At 35.0% G+C, this 22,266-nt stretch overlaps 1 protein-coding gene across 1 annotated transcript in view; it reads left to right on the top strand.

Moving 5' to 3' along the window:
• COL11A1 (collagen type XI alpha 1 chain) overlaps positions 1–22,266 on the top strand; it is a 263,838-nt gene that overhangs the window by 134,651 nt on the left and 106,921 nt on the right. The window contains exons 26-35 of the mRNA XM_039369563.1: positions 1,268–1,312; positions 3,950–4,003; positions 4,103–4,147; positions 6,238–6,291; positions 8,496–8,603; positions 11,882–11,935; positions 14,027–14,080; positions 19,227–19,271; positions 19,446–19,499; positions 19,601–19,645. Coding sequence (XP_039225497.1) covers positions 1,268–1,312; positions 3,950–4,003; positions 4,103–4,147; positions 6,238–6,291; positions 8,496–8,603; positions 11,882–11,935; positions 14,027–14,080; positions 19,227–19,271; positions 19,446–19,499; positions 19,601–19,645 — 558 coding nt within the window. The remainder of the gene's footprint in view (positions 1–1,267; positions 1,313–3,949; positions 4,004–4,102; positions 4,148–6,237; positions 6,292–8,495; positions 8,604–11,881; positions 11,936–14,026; positions 14,081–19,226; positions 19,272–19,445; positions 19,500–19,600; positions 19,646–22,266) is intronic.

Raw genomic sequence — 22,266 nt, forward strand, 5'->3', positions numbered from 1 at the left:
TTTTGTGACTCTAATTTTGTTTTTGGCCTAAAATTATATATTATGGGAAATGTGATATTCACCAAAATCTGCTTCCCTCCACCACCATTCAACTTTCTTTTTTCCTAGTGACATCTGATAATTTATTTTCAGGGGAAGCTCTGCAGCAGCCTCCCCATCCCATATATAACAATCAAACAAATAAAGGCATGAAAAATGTTTGTAACACGCTGTATTTCATTCTGTATTTCCCATATTGAAAGAAGAGTGGGAGTAGGAAATAATTTTTGCCGTGCTATCTGGTTCCAGACTACCCATTTGGCAGGAAAGACAACTAAACAACTTGTTTCTAAATAACCTTACATTCTCCTATATATGGTACCATAGAGTTCCTATTTTAAAGGCTAATTTTGCCTTCTCTCCAAATTCCATAATACCCTTCCTAGATTCAGGACAGTTTAAATTATTCATTTTAAATAACTTATATATAGAATTTCATTATTCCAAGCTGTAGAAATGGTCCCCAGTTTAGATAGGTTTAAAAGGGGTTGTGAAGCAGGGCAAAAATCAAGATATATGATTGAAGCCCTGCTCCTTATGTTCTGCACATGCAATCCCGGTTGAAGAGGGAATAGGACTTCAGTTATATGGTTGTGTCCCCATTGAAACCCTGGTATATGGATTCAGTTGGAGGCTATTAAAAGTAATTTGCTCAGACAATAAAATGGAATTTTCTCTTCAGAATGTCTATGAAAGGGAATACCAAGAAGGCAGGAGAGCTCTGGTTAGCCATTCTGGGGAAGCAAAATACTTCCAGTGTTGGGCTTTGACCTAATGAATCAAATGGATTCTTCTGATATTTATTCAGTGAAGTCATTAAAGTGGGATTTTGAGGCCAAAGTCTAGGGATGTACTCAGCAGAAGCAACAGGTGATAAAAACAATAACCATTATCTATCAGATTGTCCAAAGACTTCAATGACATCATTGCTTCACACCATTCACTGTAAACATATATCAGTTTTGTACCACTTTGACTGTGAAACCTTTTCAGAAGATCCTGAAAATAATCATTAGTAGAAGTTTAGTTGAATTTGTCTATCCCTAATCAGATTATAGATGCCAAGTTTCTCTAAGAGAAGAGGGTGGATATTTCAAGTTGGTACTGTCTTCTTAAAATAACAAAAATACCAAAGAAATAAAATGATATTTGAGAATAGGAATGAATCCATTTGTATGGTATTTGCATACTAAGTATTTCTCCTCCCCTATATATATTTTGTTAATAGGGCCATCCAGGCAAAGAAGGACAGTCTGGAGAGAAAGGTGACACGGTATGTTTATACTTTATTTATTGCTGTAAAAAGTGTGTGTGTAAAAATGAGTGAGTGTGTAATTAGAAAAAAGAGTGACAGATATGAAATTATGATAAATAAACTGTGATTGAAATCTTAGACCATTAGAACTAGCATCACTAGTTTTTCAAAAACTTTTCTCTTCTACTGAAGAATATTTCTTTCTTTAATTTCTCCCATGCAATTATTTTTGTACTGTCTTAGCTGTACAAAAAAGCTATACTGTCTTACTGTCTGTGTGTAACAAAAAAACAAAAGTGATAAATAAATTCATCAACAGGATCGTCTCTATTTAAGGATAAAAGGAGAACATTCAGCATAAAAGTGATGGGAAAAGAGAATATTTTCTGTAGGGTTTTAGTTATTGCCCATATATGATGATGATGGTAATTTCATACTATTTATACTGCTCTCTAGAATAACCTAGTTTTCCCAATGCTTTTGCCAATAAATAAGACAATAACTCTATAATTCTTGATCAATTAGGCAATGAATGTGCCCAAAGTTGTTTTGATACAAAATGGGCAGCAAATAAATTAAATAATAAATAAATAAAGTCAGAATGATTTTTCATTCTGTTCTCACCGAGTGTCCTACTTATTTTTCCATTTTAAATTTACTTTAAATGAAATAAACTTTCATTACTTCAAATGAAATGAGCTTTAAATTACTACTCGGTAACTTTATGTTGTCCAGGTTATATTGTCAAAGTACGCGTCACCTTCACAGATTGGTTTTAAAATAGGTTAACACTCCTAGCTGAGTTGGATATGGTAGATAGAAGCCTGAACATGTATTGAACTACAGTGATACCTCAGTCTTCATCGTTAATTGGTTCCAAGAAGTGCAATGGGTGCCAAAAACAATGAGTATCAAACAGATTTTTCCCATAAGGAATAATGTAGTGAGTCACAAGGTGGCTGACACTGACAAGTTCTAGCTTGTGCATTGAAAACCAAACAGACGAGTACCGGGACAAAATTTTTGCATCAAAATACGTTGAGTACCAAATTTGATAAGTTTCAAAGCAGTTAAGTAGCAAGGTACCACTGTATTCACAAAAGCATACATTAACAGGTTTGAAAGGTAATGTTTTTACATTTTTACATTAGTACATTAAAACCATGGTGAGGAATATTCATCATCTAATTAGAGATAATGCAGCACAGTATCATTACTGTAATGATTCAGCAGAATACAGATGGTTCCTTTAATTCCGTAATTCTTCCATTTTATCCAGTGTTGTTTTTCCACCCAATACTGACCATCCAAAATTCTAAGTTTTCTTTTGTAACACACACACACACACAAACTCTTAGTAAATCAATGTTTCCAACCTCTGCTAGAGTAATGCAGTAAAATATTAAGCAATTACATTTATCTTTTTTTTTTCTTTGCTCATGTAACATACTGTTTATGTAATGGTCAATTGACCCTCTTATGTATATAAAAAGAAGTATGTGGATTCTCAGTCCAAGTTAGAACTACCACATTTAAGTATTTGTGTATGGGTGATAGAATAATTATTTATTCCTCCATTGACTTCGTTTCTGACCTCCATCCAATCCTGTGTAAGTTAAAAGAAAAAAAACTTTGTAGACAATGAGTTACTTTTAATTTTCCTCCTGAGGAATTAATGCTTCCAACACTGTGAATGATAGTCCTAATCCAGAAATATATCCTAGCATAAATAAAAAAGGAGAGTCAACTCATATGTGTCCTTCTGTTAAGAACTATAGGAACTAAGGATAGCATGCTTAACACTATCATGGTATTTCCTAATGCTCATAAATTAATATAAATAAAGATTTATTTGATGTGATTTTTAAAATTGGGTATATTAAGATACAAAATTGTCATGAATAGCTATATAATTTATTGTTCAATTTAGACGTATTTGCATGGCACAGTTCACTGTAGCCTTGGTTTAAAATTCCATAGTTATTTCGCAATACACTAGAAAAGTCTTTCGTAATACAAGTTTTACTAAATAATTTCTCAGTAGATGACTGTTATTTATTTATTGACAATTTGGGCTTCTTGACTGATGCAATTTATAGGCAGTTCTCAATTTATGACCACAACAGAACCCCAAAATTTCTGTTGCTAAGCAGACAGTTGTTAAGGGAGTTGAGTTCCATTTATGATTTTTTTTTGGGCCACCATTGTTAAACAAATCACTGCAATAAGTGAATCTGGCTTCTTCATTAACTTTGCTTGTTGGAAATGGCTAGGAAAGTTACAAACGGTGATCACATGACAGTGCTGCTGTCATAAACACAGGCCAGTTGTCAAGGACCTGAATTTTGATCACATGACCATGGGGATGCCGCAATGCTCATAAGTGTGAGAACAAGTTATGCCATTTTTTTCAGTGCCATTGTAACTTCAAACAGTCATTAGATGAATGATCATAAGTCGATCACAATGGCCATAAATTAACGTATTTCTGGACATTGCTTACTGAACCTTTTAGATTATGTTAAGAAAGTGTGTTCAAAACAGTAACTACCGATACTTTCGAAAAAGTAAATGTGTAGCATCGTATTGTAGTAGTATATGTATATTGTTTAAACTTCACATAGTATAATCTAACTAAAATTCAATGTCTTCTAGGGGCCTGCAGGTCCTCACGGTCCAGTTGGCTATCCTGGTCCCCGTGGTGTAAAGGTAGGGCTAACATGATGTTTATGTTTGATAAACAATCAACTTGGCCCTAAGTTTTGCTAATCTGGTCCCTTGGCCATTGTCACTTGTACTTTCCTGTAGGGTGCTGATGGAATCCGAGGTCTAAAGGGTGGCAAAGGTGAAAAGGTAATCTGTTAATTGTGTTTACGTTCTATTGCAAAAAGCACCCCAAATAAATGGGAAAATTTGAAAATCATGTCTATTACAGCTGCAAGATTATTATACGGTGGTCGAGAAATGGCCATAGGGGCAGAGTATCCTCCTGTAATGTCTTCAGATGGCCCAATGATTTCAGCAGAATTTTTCTTGTATTTCTTCCAAAATAGGACAGGAAATATCAAGCGCGAGAAATCAGGAAATCCAGGCAGTTCAAATTAATATAAAGGTTTATTGCAGGGATGTCAAACTGCCGGCCCATGGGCCGGATGCGTCATGCCGAAACCGTGCTCACCCCAGCTCCGGCAATGGGAAAAAAAATTGTGATATGTCACGACACGTCATGTGACATGTTTGACACTTCTTGTTTATTATAAGCTTAAGCTCTCTACAAGAATCTGAACTACTAACAGTCAAAGCAAATTGGCAGTAGATAAGAGTCAGTGGAATTCAAGGTGGGCTGGACTTAGATCTCTTGTGTGTACAAAAAGACTCAAGACTGATGGCACATTTATTTCCTCCCTTGGGCTCAGCCTGGTCATCTCCCACAGAAAATTTTATATATATAAAATTCAATTATTTTAGAGGCTAACTGCTTATGTGTATGGTACTGGAAAAATCAAATAATAGTAAATAGAGCAATCTCCAGGATTAAGAATTTAGGCTTTTGCGTGTAGATCAATGGTGTTTTTATTCTGTAGGATAATTGGGATAATTTGTAGGGACAAAACTAAGTTCCTGACTAGTCTGTTATGATGCATAAGGAAAGTTCCATTTCTTTATTTAATGGACAATAATTGTAGCATCTGGGATCTTGCTGCTGGGAATGACATTTTCCAAGATTCCTGATTCTTGAGATATTATTATAGCATCTATAATTGCATTAAAGATTACAGGGACTCTATGAACATTACAAAAATGTCAGGAACAGGAATGGACATATCTTTTCATATTCTACAATATTTGCATTTTTTTTTCAAAGATCAGTTTGTCTACACTGCTGGAGAGCAATAACTGTGTAATAAATATATCAGGAGTGTTTTGTTTTTTTTACTTTACAAAACTTGACCTGTATTTTTTTGTACTCAGGAAAATTCATAAAATTTAACCTGCCACTTCTTTACATTTACCTCTTAATCTGTGTGTTTGATCTGAGAACTGCTTGGCAAAATTCAGAGAAGTAAGAAAAAAAAAGAGATTCATGTTCTAATTTGGGAGATACTAATTATGTCTGTTAGTAGTCAAATGTGAACTCATAGAAAGCAGCCTACTAAGGAATCCTAGAAATTATTTGCCAAGGCTCATAGTACCACTGATATATAACAGAAGCATTCTAGTGTTTGGTCCCAATGATTTCTGGTTCATCCACCATCACCATCAGAAAGATAACATAAAAAAGAGAAACAAAGACCCTCAACAGAACGAACCCATTATGAATCCGATCAAATGCTGGACTTCATTGCCTGGATGATTTGGAAAGCTGTTTTGACCTTTCCAGGTGCAGATTTTCTGTGGTTATTACATCATTGCAACAAGTAAAATATGGCTATGCTAATTAGCCTTTAATCAGTAGTAGTATCTTTGGGTTATATTCCAATCGACTTTTGAACAAGAAATATCTGATGGGAAAAAATCCCAACACTTTTAAAAATGGAAATATAAGGAGGAAATTTAATAAGGAAAAGTAATATTATAATGAAGAACTCATTGACAAATTAAGAAATGAATGCTCCTATTGCCTTAAGCACCTTTCTCATTATTCTTTCTTCTTTTTTATAAAGCTGAAAAGTAATTCAACTCAGCTGTGGCATTTTTTTCCAGATACAGAAATTGCCATATTGCAGTAATTTGGTGTATGATCTAGCTTTAGTAATGTAAATTATTGCGACTTACAGCAAAATAGCTATGTTATGCCAGTCTACGACTATAAAAAGACTTGATTTGAAATAGCTATGGTTGTCATATGCATTATATTAATTTATCCAAATTCTTGAACAACTTCCATTCTGATTTCTTAAGGAACTTTATTATGTTTCCCTTTCTCGCTACAAAAAACATAGGGTGAAGATGGCTTCCCTGGATTTAAAGGTGATATGGGCCTTAAGGGCGATAGAGTAAGTATTACTTTAAAACCGCTTTAGATCTATTGAGACATTGTACTTAAATTCTCAGATTGGTAAAGGGAACTTTCATTATCACTCCATCCATTCAGCAGGTTTTTTAGTCTCAGTTGAACATACAGAGATCTTCATTTAATGAAAACCACTGTGCAATGGATATGATTGATTCTTCTGAAGACTTTTATGTTCCTCCAAAAGAAAGGAAAGATGACTATATATTAGAGTTTTAATAATTAGTTTCTATGTTGCTCTGATCATTAACTGACTAAGGAATTGACTATCCTGACGTGTAAATAGGAATAAAGGAACACGACAACTAACAAACTTTAAAATCCATGAATTTAACACAATATAACAAAATATTCCTATGCGAAAGAACTACACAAATTTATTCAGTCATATACTACACAGGAGGATTTTTAAAAAAAATCACCTCTCCTCAAAGGCCTAATGAAATAACCAGGTTTTGATTACTTTCATAAATCCCATAAATCCTTAATTTATGACCATGATTGGAACAGGAATTTTGGTATTAAGCCATGTAGTTGTTAAGCGAGTCATTGTGTGACCAGATCTGATTTTATGACCATTTTTACTGCTGATGTTAAGTAGATAACCTGGTTGTTAATGAATCATGTGGTTCCACAGCCATCATAACTTCAAACTGATATTAAACAAACAGTTGTAAGTTGAGGACTACCTAAATTGTTGGGCTAGTTCAATGCCCAGAGAAGACCTTCACCATCAAGAACTTGTAGATGACAGTGTTTAGGAGAAGAACCTGAAGTTGCAGTGGTGCAGTAGTTAGAATGCAGTATTTCAGGCTAATTCTGTCAATTGCCAGCAGTTTGATTCTGACTGACTCAAGGTCACCTCAGCCTTCCATCCTTCAGAGGTCAGTAAAATGAGGACACAGATTGTTGAGGGCACACACTGACTTTTTGTAAATTGCTTAGTGAGAGCTGTAAAGCACTATGAAATGGTATATAAATCTAAGGGTTATTGCTATTGAAGGCATGTGATCTTTTTTTACCAAGACTGTGTACTTTCTCTAATACTATTCTATCCTCCATTCCTTTCCCCACCATCTCTGCCCAGTAGATTGATGAGAGCTTTTAGTAATCTCTACTGCTGAACTTTCAGAAATGTCAAAAGATACACTTGCTTTTTGAGACCTTTTTTTTAAAAGGTGTATTTTATGGGGCTGCATGGCTTCTGATTTTTATAATCTTGAGGATGGGATAACTTTTTATTAAGACTTTATGTATGCTTTATTAATCATTGATTTTTTAATTAATACTGGTATTTACTATTTAATTGTTCCCCATTGTCTCACCTTGGCTGGAAGGTAACCTTAAAGTAATTTAAAATTATAAATTAACAACACACAGTAGTGGAATTATTGTACACAGATTCCTTTATGTTACACCTGAGTAGCATTGCTTTTAGTATGCTCCAGACACTTATGATATATGATTCTCATTATTGGTATGAATGTGTCAGCTTTTGTACTCTTGTGACAGGTCTCAAATTACTTGTTGCTTCTTACAACAGTAGTGTCATCTTATGAAAATTTCAAAACCTCAAAACCCCTTATAATGAAGTAAAGCAATTGATTTTCTTTAAATCAGCATTGTTAACTTGCGTGTCAACATAGTACAGAAGCTGACATTTTGCCAAAGTTGCATTTAGTTTGATACTATTGAGCAAGTACATTTTCTGTGTTACCTGTATTTATTGATTTTTTTTGTATAAATTGGATCATCAAGGCAATTTTTAAGATGGATCGAGTTTCAATAATGTTAATTTATTCAAAATAAATTGAAACCACGGTCAAGATTAAGATGATAGATCTTGAGGGACCTGCAACAAGAAAGTTTTACAGAAGAAAAAAACTGAGGATTTCTCCCTATATCACAGTTGGCTCCAATTAATAATGTCAACCTTTCTGATTCTAGCCAGAACAACTAATGAGGATGCTGATTAATCAAGTTATAAGGGGAAAAAAAGCAAAGGGAGACCAACCTTTTTGCTTTCTGGGGTGGCTCCTTAGTTATTGTCTTTAGAAAGCTTTAGGAGGAACTTAATTTGAGAGAGTCAGTAGCTGGACTTCAGTTAGTGTTTTTTTTTCTTCTTTTTGGTCTTTTGTGGAGACAGATGGTTAGTTTTTATTGTTTTATGTACACAATATTTTTAAGGGTGAAGTTGGTGCTCTTGGTCCTCGAGGAGAAGATGGCCCTGAAGGTCCTAAAGGTCGTGCAGGTCCTACAGGAGACTCAGGTGGCCCCGGCCAAGCTGGAGAAAAGGTTTGTAATGGTTTGATATTTCTATTACCATAATTGACCAGCACGATACTAGCAAGAATATGACAAAAATAATTGAAGCACAAAAGACATATGAAAACATTTATGTTATGTTTGAAACATGTAGAGGATGGTGGGACCTCAGATTTGTAACAAAGACGTTTGAAGTAACGAGAATGTATTTCACATGTCCATTTTTTTTCCCATGTGGAAAAAACAACTCACGTTTTTACATGATTACTGTTATGCCAGTGAGAGGTGTTAGCCGGAAAACCAAATCTCCCACTTAAACCAGAGTTTCTTATCAAGGAAAAAGAAGAGCCACAATTTATTACAAACGGTAGAGCAGTGGACCAAGGTTAGTTTGTAGGGTCTCCTCAATATTTTGTTTCAGGTTCTGAAATAGCCCCTGAATTAACTATTCCTGAATAGTACTTCTGTACCTAGTGTCTGTCTGTACATTTAGGTAAATTCTTTCACCTTCCCCAAATTACTTCCAGGTGTCCTTTCTCTCTGTTTGGCGTGCAGATAGCCTTTTATTCAACTACATTTCTGCATGATTGCATCGGTGGCCTGATCAAAGACATGTTTGTTTATAAGGATCTTGTGAATGACTCTCCCCAGGTGATTCCCTTTCCATATAAAAAAAAAGAAAGGAAGGTTATAATTTGATACTAGAAGCTTTATAAGCTGTCATAAAAATACTTTCAAAGTCAGATCATTCATTCCAGAAAATATTCCTTTCAGCTTCACTTAACTGTTGGGAGCTATTTGGAATTAATGATCCTTATAATGTTTCAAGACATCTTGCCAGCTGTTAAAAAGGTCATGAATAAAGAACACAGCTATTATAATTATGGATAAATGGCAGCATAATTGGAAAGTTATCACTAAGTTTCCATTAAATTCCAATTCCACAAAAAACAGGAGTATATGAAACTTACTTTCTCCCAAAATCTAAATTAATTCCTATTTTGATATGGAAGTATTATGATAGATATAGAATTCGATTGAAAGGAGTGTGGGCAGAAGAAAAATTGGAGTTAGTGCAATTTTGCAAAGGTTAACATGAGTATATCTTTATGTGAAGTTGTTACAGGTTGGTTATAGAGCAATCAGTGTCTTTACTTGCTCCACAGCCTATGCATGGATCACAGAATCTTAGAGAAGAAAAAAACCCATTGAGGCCAAGCCCTTTCTCAGTGCAATAATACTAATTAAGGCGTCTAAGAGACAGATAGATGGCTGTCAAGTATCTCCTTCAATACACCCAGCTCTTCCTCCTCCCCCCTCTAGTGCTGGTAGTTGGTTTTGCTGTTAAAATATTGTTAAGGTTCCTTTTTAACATTCATCTGGAATCTGTACTCTGCATCCCATACTTCGGGTTGATAGAGAATAAATCTTGACCTTTTAAATAATTGTCTAAGGAATCACAAAATCTAATGCTGCACATTATAAAATATAGATTTAAACACTTAGCTCCAGCTCCTGATCTTCTGAAATATGCTAAGAAAAGCAACAAACATAAACTAAGTTAAGATTTAAGATTGTTTACATAGGCATAACATTTATTAAAGACACAAATTTCCTTTCCTCTTGAATGGAATGCTTTTACAATTTCTTACTTGATCAGATCTCAAGAATGATAACTATGTATATTGCTGAGGACCCTGATTATTGTATATATTAATAATGTGTATATTAAAGATCTTGGGAATATCATCCTCTTTAACATCATAGCTATTGCTGCTCTGAAAGTTTGAAAAGTGAATATTTCAAGGTTTAAAAAAAAGGGAGGGAGGGGGTTCAGGAAGTTGAAATATTTAGCTAAGTCCTCAAATTCTCCCAGATTCTGTACTAGTTTCTCATTGCCATTTGTGTCTTCTACTGTTCTACATTTTAGTATATTTTCCTTTTGGCACAATGATCCTATTCATTCAATACACTTAACTGGATTGGGGAAGTATGTTGTGAGAACACACAAAAGGTTTCAGTTGCTCCCTGTCAGCCACTGGGGAGTTAAATTAGCTCAAACTAATATTCCATCATGCAAAGATTTAAACTAACTCCAACCAGTTAGATATATCATTGGAATTCCCCAAAAGTACTGAAGAGAAAGTGCAGCTGAAAAAGCAAACTTCTCTATTATCAAATTCTTGCCAAAGCTTGGCAGCGCACAGCACATCTTCCGGACTCTGGCTTGCAGTAATGGCCAAACAACACCTGTTTGCACAGTTGGTATTAAATATGCCAGTAAAGTAATGAAATTTTACCAATATTTTCTCAGCACAACAATTTAATGGATATTAAGCTAGGGATGCTGTATTCTCATTATGTATTGCTAGAATCACTGATAAGGAGATTTGATTTGTTAGTGACTGGCTTAGTTAAGTATTTTATGAGAGCAAGAGCAGTGTAACAATACAACCAACATGTCCCTAGCCCAAGAGAGTTTGCACTACTTTTGCATTGACTGTTCGCATTTTGTTCCATGAGCGACAACATAATCAATTCAGACAACATAATCAATTAAGAAACAGGTAGCTTTTTGAGAAAATATAGTACTGCCAGATATTTTGTTTGTTCAGAGAAGACCAAGTGGTTTGTAGAGCAGAGGCATGCTTAAAAACCTCAGCAGTACTTAATTCCATCCTTCTGGGGTTAGCAGAAGATGAGAAGGGCCCCAAAACATCACACACACATTCACACAACACACAACCCAGCTTGAAATCTATCTGATTATGCTTGGTTTGAACCCAAGAAGAATCAAAGAACTCCATGTAGTACAATGTCTCATTTTGTATGATGTCTCCAAATCTTATAATTTTCATCCAGTTCTATGACTTTTGATAAAGTTTGGTCAGTCCCAGTTAACTGTTGGTTGTCTCTTGGGTACTATCAGCTTATCTAATTTGCATAATAAACTTTGCTTATTTAGAGGAATATTCCGTAATAAATCTTCTTAAATAACTTTATTCTGGTGTTTTCCTGCATGCTGTTAATGTTGAAATACTCCAAAACCACCCTTTCTTCTTCCATGGCTTAGTCTGAGCAGGTCTCATGTATTCCATCTTTCATAAATGTCTTTTCTGATCCTCATAAATTTAGTACCAATAGGATAGATGGACAGACAGACAGACAAATAGATCAATCTATGGATAGACAGACAGATCCAAATAGCTAAAAATCAATAAGTATGATGATTACATATAAATGCTAGTTACAATACGGAGATATTTGGAAAACGTAAATGAAAAATTAATGTTTTTTTTTAATTATAGGGTAAACTTGGTGTTCCCGGTTTGCCAGGATATCCAGGAAGACAAGGCCCTAAGGTAAATTTGCTACAGCATTAGGGAGGTATATGTAATTTAAGATTTAATAGTGCGTGCACATTTGTTTAGGTAAATGGATGTGTATGAGTTTGTTACTTAGAACTGATCCAGTTGGAATTATAAAACACCTTTACTGCAATCTAAACATTACATACTGTTCTTCTAATGGGAGCAAGTCTTGTAATTCTGTATGTTTAACTTGTTTAACTTGAACTACACTTTATTGATAGAGGCTATAGGAGTAGTTTTCCACAGTCATCCCTGTGGTTCTCCGTATACCATAGAAAAAGAAAAAAAAAGGTTAAAAAAAAAACAAAACCAGGGAACACAGTGCCTTGATTATGACTCAGTAATTTGGAAGTCTTCTTGAAACCCCAGTCTGAATTAAATCAGAATAATTAATTAACTTTTCCAGAATTTCATTTAATACAATTTAGAAGGAATCTAGAAGCTTTTTATCATCCTTTGAGAACTCTTCTTGATAACACTCAAGTCAAATAGCTACTTCTCCTAACCCTTATTCAGAGAGCAACATTAGCACACGCAGCAATACTTATTTTCAAAAGATAATAGCAGAAAGTTCCTGGAGTGTAGTTAACATTTTTATAAACTACACTTGACTTGAATGATAGTAATAAAATGTTGACACAATAAAAGTATATCTCAGTAACATTCTCCATAATATTAAGGAATCCAGAACAAGGTTGCATAGCTTCCACTACTGTTTTCCAGGTTGGAGGATGTCGAAGTACTGAGTTAAAATTGCTCCAAGTTCTGCTTTTCTACCAGTCTTTCTCCTTCATTGGCTTCTCTAAGGATTTGGAAGTGGTATACATTAAACAAATTCAACTCCTGTTCAGTATGACTTAGCATTACTTTATCAGTCTGTATCTGTTCCCATTTCATTGGAATCTTTTTTCTATATTCAAACATCAAATAATATGAATATTATATATATATATATATATATATATATATATATATATATATCCCTTCAATATCTGTATCTAAAGTCATACAATATATTGAAATTAAGATACTATTCACATGAAAATTATATTATAAAAAAATTACATCTTTTTTATTTCTTAAAGGCATACAATTAATAAACTATAAAAATATGACAATATAGATGGATAGTATATATGATCCAATAGGTGTCTATTCCTAACCACCATGATATGATGCAAACACATCACATTTTGTTACTTGTGCCATAGTGTCATATACACATTTCATCATTTATCCCCTTTCTGTAGACACTACCATAGTTTTCTAACAGTTCCAGTAAAGCAAAATGAATTATGGAATTAAAATCCATGATATAATATTCTGTGGACATCTGTTCTCTGTTTTCTGTGTGTATATTTATGTATACTTAACTTATTTATATTAGTTAAGAATGTCAAGTTTGTGCTTTATACTTACATTAGTATAGTGGCACATATCTACTCCTACTTGTACTCCTGTGTCTTCTTTCCATGAATGGTGGCTTCATATGTCATTGTTTTCAAAATAAATATATAAACGTATTATTAATTTTTTACTGCATTCTGGACTTGAACAATTATGGTAAGTAACTGAAAACTGTTAATATCTATATTCATGTTTGGATTGTGTGGCTTAAATAATATATATTGCAAAGAATATATGTTATGTTATTCAATATAGTTCGTAATAAAAAATGGTTTACATCCTAAAGTTCCAGATTAAATCCTTGGAATGATCAAGTAGGAGGCTAAGACATTTCTGTCTCAAATTCTGGAGAACAGCAATGGAGATGTTGAATAAATAGACAAATAGTCTGACTTGATATAAGACAGTATTCTATGTTCTACCATGCTATGTTTCCAAAGTCCTTCCAAGTATGAAATGAAGAGATACAGTGTGAGCTCTGTTGAATGCATGTGCTATTAAAACCACTGAGTTTAGTTTAAAGATGTTTCTTGTAATTGGCTGGGCAGTAGAAAGTTTCACCAAATATGTTATCATCTTCAGAATACAATATTACAATCTATCAAAAGTATACAGTGTGAAGGGCTTATTAAATATTTATATTGATTAAAAGTACATTTGTAATTTTTGGTACAGGGATCTACTGGGTTTCCTGGATTTTCAGGTTCTAATGGAGAGAAAGGAGGAAGGGTAAGTCATAGCGGTTTACCTATAAAGTTATGAATATATGGATTTTGAATTTGGGAACATTAAACAGATTGGGATGTACGATATTATAACATTTCTTATGTTGGGTGGTGCTCAAACTAAAGTATCATGTCTTTGTAAATAAAAAAGAATGCTGTATATATCCATTATGGCTGCAATTTAAGCAATGTGAAGCCCTATTATACACAGATACTGCTTAATGAGATCCCACGACCCAGGTTGGATAGAGTACACAAGCGTAGACAGTCAGGATTATTTTTCTTCCTCCTATACCTGGCTAGTGAAAAGGAAATTGATTAATTGATTAATATGTTTGATACATCTCTGGGTGGTTTATAAGAATTATAACTCAGAAAGACATATGATGTACTCCAGCTTGCAAGAATAAACAACAAATCCACTAGAACTCATCTAACCATCTGATCCAAATGGCTGGAGAAACAGCCAGATCTTCAATGCCTTGCAAAAAGCCAAACAGGGTTGGGAATCCTGTGACTCTCTGGAGGGATGATGTTTTCAGGTGCTGCCAGTGAGACATCATGACTCTGGTATTATTGCTTGATAGAAAGGCCCTGGAGTTGAAGCCGATGAAGGTATAAGCAGATGGCCAAACTAAGTATATCATTAAATACATAAAAGGCAAAGAAAATTTGCAGACAATTATAGAGTGTGAATAGGAAATTCAATTCCCATGCTGACATTATAAGAAACTGTTCTTCTGAAAGCAAATGCTCATACTATGCTTTGGGGAATAACACCCCCCCCCCATGATGTCATTGAAAAGCCAACTTGTCTGCAAGTCGGCAGACAAAAATAGAATGAGGTTCTAAACAAAACATTTTTAAGCAGATAAGACATCAAGAATTTGCTGTTTCGTTGAAGATGGCGATACTTCCATAATGCCGACTCAGCAAATTGTCAAAAATTCACAGCATCGGTATCCATAAAAGCTCAGCTGGATGTAGCTGATTGCTTGTGATAGAGCTGCGCGAAAGTCATCAAAGGGGAAAAGACGGGCTGACAGTTATACTTCATGGTAGCTTAGTGTGCCATTAAGTGAGACTGAAGTAATGCATGCCATTAATCTGCCTATCATTTCATTTTATTTAATGGGAATGAAATTTATCACTTTAAATGTCTAGATACAGAGTTCCATATGAGCACTGTTTGCCACATAAATTGGCAAAACTATATTTATAACTAAAGGGGACTCATGAATTCCTAACTGCTTGCACAATTAATCTTTAAGAGAATGGGGTTCCCTTCTCCACATGGAATTTTCTGAATCCTTCAAAGACGTATAAATATTATATCATGTATATGTGAAGGGTAATAAAAGTGTTCAAATTTAAAAGCATCTAGCACATGCCTATTCTATAGCACATCAGGTAATAAAGACAGATGGAGTATGGGGAAGGAAGAGAAGAGAGTAGGAAGAAACACCAGTCCTTCTTTTTACAATTTATCAGTAGATTAAATTTCTCAGTTATAATTTAAGGTAGAACTGGGCAACTATTAGTTTGTCAAGAGCTACATGTAATTTTTGGGAGGGAGACTGAGGATTTTAAAGTTGATGGGACTATTTCACACAAATTGGTGAAATTTTGAGGACCTTCTTTTTTTTCTTACTTATAATACATACTGTAGTAGGGGTTTCATCTTCCTTTTCATTTTCAAACTGACAGGAAATCCAACCATTAATTTTCTGATGGAACACATACATCCATACTCCTCTTCTATGTATGTATGTATGTATGTATGTATGTATGTATGTATGTATGTATATATTTATGTAGTAACACATTGGAGATTTTAGAATCAAATAATGTAGCTTAGGACCAATACCTTCATTATGAAATTAGTGTCTTGATGTATGCTCTTTTTTCATTGTTTTTCATTTTGTTTCCAATTTTATATTTAATTTGGAAGAAAAAGTAAAATAATTATGTTTTTAACACTAATATTCAAATGGTAATTAACTCCCCTACTTCCTATCAAAATTCAGTACTCTAAGGTACCTAAATAATAGAATATCAAGAAACTAAGTATATTATATAAATCTTGTATAACCTATTAAATCTGAGAAGATGGAGCAATAGATGCTTTATATTGCTAGATATACCGTACTTTCCAGCGTATAAGATGACTTTCGCAAGCAGTAAAATCGGTGCCGAAGTCGGGGGTCATCTTATACGCCGAGTCGTCTTATATGCTGGAAATTATGGTAGTTTCCGGTGTATAAGACGACTTTCTAGGCATGCGACTCGGTGCCGAAGACGGGGATCATCTTATACGCCGGGTCGCCTTATACGCCGGAATATACGGTAATATGTTAAAAGACTGAGTTAGTTCTATATTAACTTTTTATGGATATTTCTTTAGTTCTTCAAATATCTATATATATGTATATACATATACATGTATATATATGTATGTCTATAGCAATGTAACATATATATATATATATATATATATATATACACACACACACACATAAACATACATACAGTATATAGATACTGTAGATAGATAGACAGACAGATGGACAGACAGACATATATACACACAGATATCCATTGTAAAAATCACAATGACTTTATATGCATTATGATGTCATGTAACTCATGGCACACAATGACATTATGACACACAGCATATCATATCATTTTCCCCTCATCTCCCTCTACAGACATTCAGGACTTAACCCTACATGATTTTAAGAAATGGATAATAGTAAGGAGAGGAAGGGCACATTTCAATCAGTTAAGCAAAAGGAGAGTGTTCTGATTTACAGTTAGATCAGTTATTTGAAAATCAAGGGCAATTGCCTTCATTTGGCTGTATATCTAAATAGATAACTAGTTTTTGTACAGAGGGGAAACTCAGGGAAAAAAAAAAGAAAATACAGATTGAATCTTTGGCTCAAATATCTTGCCTGTTGGGCTAGTTTTATTAGACTGTCTTCTGCAAGGATTTACAGACTCAGCATAATCACTGAGGTACTTTTTAAATTTAAAATTATAAACTTTTATTAATTACAGTGGCAGCATTGTTTGCTTCCTTGAGTGAAGGTTTACATCATACGAAGAGCCAGATTGGTGCCTTGGTCCCGACAAAATAATCACCATCAGGACTGAAATTGACATCAGTTCTAGGAATACAGTTAATGCGCTAATTTCTTATTATGCAAATAGAAGCTACAGAGCAGCTAGGCAAAGGGGGGGTAGGCAAATGGGGAGAGGTCAGCTGAGTCTGAACTTGTTTTTCCTTGCCACAACCGGCTGTGTTTCTGAAGCTACTTCATGCATTTTAAAGGCCTGCACTTCAAAGGAACTGGGGGGAGAGACTTCTTTTGAAATGCAAATGCTGGATTCAGAAGAGCAATTTGTGCTGGCATTACGAGGGGGGGATGCCCCCCCACCAAGTCCAAAAGTTTCTCAGGAATTTTCCCCACAGCTGCTATTTGCATAACATGAAGCAAACATGTTAATTGCATTCACAACACTGATATCCATCTTTGTCTTTATTGTGATATGTTATCAATTATAAAAACACATCCTACCAGCTGAGCTCTATCTGTGGTTATGGGATTTTTCAGGTTAAGAGTGGGGCACTTTTCATTTGCAACTGTCAGTAAGTATTCCTTCTTCCTTGAATTCTACAGGTGCCCTTTCTCCACACACACACACACACACACACACACACACACACAAACACCTATATGGGTAGTTCTTAGCTTACAACAGTTCATTTAGTGACTGTTCGAAGTTACAACACCACTGAAAAAAGTGACATGACTGCTTTTTTCATACTTTCATAGGAGAATGGTAGCATCCCCATGGTCAGGTGATCAAAATTCAGACGCTTGGCACGGGCTCATATTTATGACAGCTGCAGTGTCCCAGAGTTATATGATCACCTTTGGTGACCTTCTGACAAGCCAAATCAATGGGGAAGCCAGATTCCCTTAACAACCATGTGACTAACTTAACAAATGCAGTGATTCCCTTAACAACTGTGGCAAGAAACAAAGCAGAGCAAAATTCACTTAGCAAAGGTCTCACTTGCAGTAGCAACAGAAAATTGGGGCTCCGTTGTGGTCGCACGTCGAGGACCACCTGTACACATACGGGCATTTTCTTCTGCTCCTGGCAGACGGAGCTACAACAGTTCAGCTTGCTTACTCTGTGGACTTTCAATCACGGTCTTAATTAAAAGAGAAGAGAAGAGAAGCCTTAATGGATTGTACTGAAGGAAGGTGCTTTGAAGTAGCTGTCTGTTTTGCTGAAATGAAAGGAGGATTGGCAACCCTGCACAACTCATTTAAGGCCCTCCCAATCAATACTGAAGGAGGGAGGATCATGCACAGTCTGTGGTGAAGTCCTTTGCTAGCTTCATTGAAATTAATATCAAGGGAAAGCGAGACCAGATCATTTATGGAGAAGCTTTTTGAAGGCTCTTGCCCATTAAGAGTGTGTAGGCAGTAAGGTCTGCATTTATTTCTTTATAGTAATGGCATATTTGGCAATTTCGTAATATATTCAGTACCCATTGGAGAAAGAAAGAGAGAAAATTCATGTGGTTTGAATTTCAGACGGAGGAATGAGATTTAAATTATTTTTCCTAGAGGGAGATCTTTCAAGTAGACAAATTGAGCAGCCAAGAATAATAGTTAATAAGACAGGCAAAAAGAAAAAAGAAAGCTAATGAGAATATTAAGACAAGCTTCAACTTTTATGGGATAATGATAGAAACAAGGACAAACAGAGTATGAAAATACATGTGGTTTATTAAAATATAAAGTCAAAGGAGGTAGTTATGCTAGCTGGTTTCTGAATCGTTACAATTCTATTTTCCTTTTTCAAAGTGACAAAACCACTTTCTGGGAAGATTGAGCTCTTTTGGAGAGCTGTCTCCTGAACTATCTTGCTATCTTTCCTTTATTTTTAATGGTCCACATTGTTGTAATGCTATTGGGTTTCTATTTTATTTGTTTATTTGTTTTAAATTGTACTTTTCTATAATGAGCTGGTGAGAATCTTTTTGATTGTGGCAGCACAGAAATATGCCAGTAAATAAATAATCTGCTCCAAAGCCCAGATTAATTTCCGTGAATTTTCGTTGACAGGGATTACACGGCAAACCAGGTCCAAGAGGACAAAGAGGACCAACAGTAAGCAATATGACTTTTTTTTGGATCTCTGTTTAATAGCATTATTAGCCCTTGATATCACTGCCTGCATTTCTTTATTGCTATCCACACCGTGGTCAGAAACCTATGTTTATATTCTCCTAGGCAACAATGCTCAATAAAAGCATTAATTACATATTTTCTCCCACTCACCAGGGGCCACGAGGATCAAGAGGTGCAAGAGGTCCAACTGGAAAACCTGGACCAAAGGTAATTTGACAGAATTCAATAACTAATTCTGAGTTTAGCCTTTTCTCTGGGTGCAAACGCCCATCTCATTTTTAAATAAATTGTTATTGTTTTTTTTCCAGGGCACTGCTGGGGGTGATGGCCCACCTGGCCCATCCGGTGAAAGGGTAGGCAAAAAACAATATCTATTTCATTTTTCTTTTTTTGGGCTCAGTATTCCTGAAATATTCCCAAATCATTGTATGTTGCCTATAGCGCCAATTTGAGTAGAGCTATAACTTACAAAACAGTTGTTTTGCAGGAGGATCTTTCTCCCCATTGGGGTGAATGAGAGAGATCTTCTGGGTGGGCTCTGTTCACATCTGCTTTTAGAAAAGCAAATATAGGCTTTTAAGAAACAGGCACTCTTGGATATTTTCATATCCCTTGTATTGGGTCTGAAAGCCTAGCTTAATTTCTGCTGAGTGAATTGTCTCCCGTGGGATTCTTGCAAGGCAAGAATTGTGCCACCATGGAAGAGATTTATGGCTTGTTGCTGTGCCAGTGTCTGTTGTGTCTTTATATCATAGCCAGATGCTGCAAAAGGTAGCAGCAGCAATTAGAGCTGGATGGTTGAGGAAATTTGTTTAGATTGCAATTCAAAAGTGGAAACACACTCATTTACCAAAATGAACCTCTTTCCAGATGTTGTGATGCACTTGGGAACTTTTAAAAGAATCACATAAAATATGTTGCTTGGTAAAGAACCCAACTTATGAGGACTAATAGCTGTCTCTGTGGAGAGACTCCTAAGCTGTAGTCTTTTTTTTCCTGAAAAGTGTTGCGACTTCTCTGAATTTTGGTACTCTTTAAACTTCAACTCACAGAATACACTGCAATATCAATGCTAGCTAAGGAATTCCGGGAGTTACTCCCAAAATCGGGAGATTGCCAGAGTTGAGGAAGGCTTGCCTGAAACTTCAAGAAACAGAGTGGCAGGTGGAATATCTGAGCACTGGAGTAAGAGGTGCAAGTACCTTTACTCCTCAAATGCTACTTCTCTATTCTTTTGCCTCTCCTCAGTAATTCTTGTTTATGTTATCCAATTTTAAGTAGATTATTAAGTTGGCTTGAGGTTTGAGAATGTATTTTAGCTTGAATCATTAGCTAAGCTATAGAAAACTTTCTGAAAATGAAAACAAAAAAGTTTGTTCTGAACTTCATCCACCCAAGAAATTGATTTGAGTGGAAACTCCCTAAAATTTTCACTTGCCAAAAAAGATTGCTCCTTTGAGCCTGCCCATAGAAGCCTGTTGAGTGGCTTTCATTTTCTCAGTATCTGCCTATAGGTGAACCAGAAGAAAGAAGGCAAAAAATGCCCATGTCAAACATGGATCCGGTTCATCCCTTGCCATTTAAATTTATAGGATCTATTGAAATACTTCTAGAATTAATTTAATCACCTTGTTTATCTCCTGTTGCTCTAGTGCAAGCTCCAGCTGGCAGGTTGAGCATTTACAGAAATGACAATGAAATGATCAAAGTTTTTTCTTTCATCCATTCTGTATTCAATTGACTGCATCCTGCCTGAGTGGTAGAAAAACAATATAAGATTTTCCATAAATATCTCTTTAATCATAAAATGAAATGGGCATAATTTTATAGTAATCCCAAAGGTAAACATCACCCCTCCGCTAAAAGACTGTTTGACAAAAAAAAAATTATTAACCACCAAGGTCTGGAAAGCTTTTTATTTACACAGAGAATATATTAGACAAGTCTATTTAAAATATGGTATCTACCTCATAAGGCAGTTTTCAGCATGTTATGAAGTTTTATAGTCTTTGTCATAATCTCCGTATTTTATGATCCTTGTTGACATTTGCTGGGAAGGTAATAGATGAGACAGAGGATAGTTGATGCACTACCCCAAAAATTTATTTATGTATGTAATGGATTTAGGGCTGCTCAACAATGTGCATGTATCAGCCTTTCCTAAGCTTTGTGTTGTCCAGATGTTTTGGGCCAGCTCCCAAAATCTTTGGCTAGTATGTCCTCAAATAAAAGATTTAGGTTATATTATATCAGAAAAGAAAGTTATCTATTTATACATTATTGTATTATTATGGGCAGAAATAATATGTTGACAGCTGAAGCATATAAAAAATGTGACTTAGACTGTAAGAGGACCAAATTTGTTAGATCTGTTTATATCCTGGGCTTTTTTCTTACAAGAAAAGAAAAGGAAAGGAAAAGAAAAGAAAAAAAGTTTTTGGTAAGAAAAAGAAAAGGTGAGGGGTATACTGGTCTGAATAAAGTTAAAGCCTAGCCTTATGAATTGGAGCTGATGAACATAGTGAAATAGTAGGCTTAATTGTGAACCAAAGAGCTAAAATATACTGTAGTCAGAAAATATTCATCCTTGTGCTCTATATAGTTATAGGTATGCATGAAATGAAATATATAGTTGGCAGAAATTATGTGTTAAATTCTCCAGGAAATTGTGAAACTGAAAGAACCAGGAATGAGTTCTGGGTAAGAGTGTGTAACATCCTGAATGAATGTCAACTAGAGAAAAAGGTTGTTCTCTTAAATATTGTAACCTGAATGATAGGGACATTTTGCAGAAAAATCTACTAAGTGCTACATATATGGAACAAAGGGGCATTTTGCAAGCAAATCCCACCACCACTGCTTTCTCAGGAGTTTGATTATGCATCCAACAATTAGATGGGGCTTGGTATCAGTATTTGATTATAATACTCTTCACACTGGGTTTTATATAAACCTCCAAACCCTAATAGATTCT

The sequence above is a fragment of the Crotalus tigris genome, unplaced genomic scaffold (genome assembly GCF_016545835.1).
Source record: "Crotalus tigris isolate CLP2741 ecotype Arizona unplaced genomic scaffold, ASM1654583v1 scf7180000021163.878790, whole genome shotgun sequence".
NCBI lineage: Eukaryota > Metazoa > Chordata > Lepidosauria > Squamata > Viperidae > Crotalus > Crotalus tigris.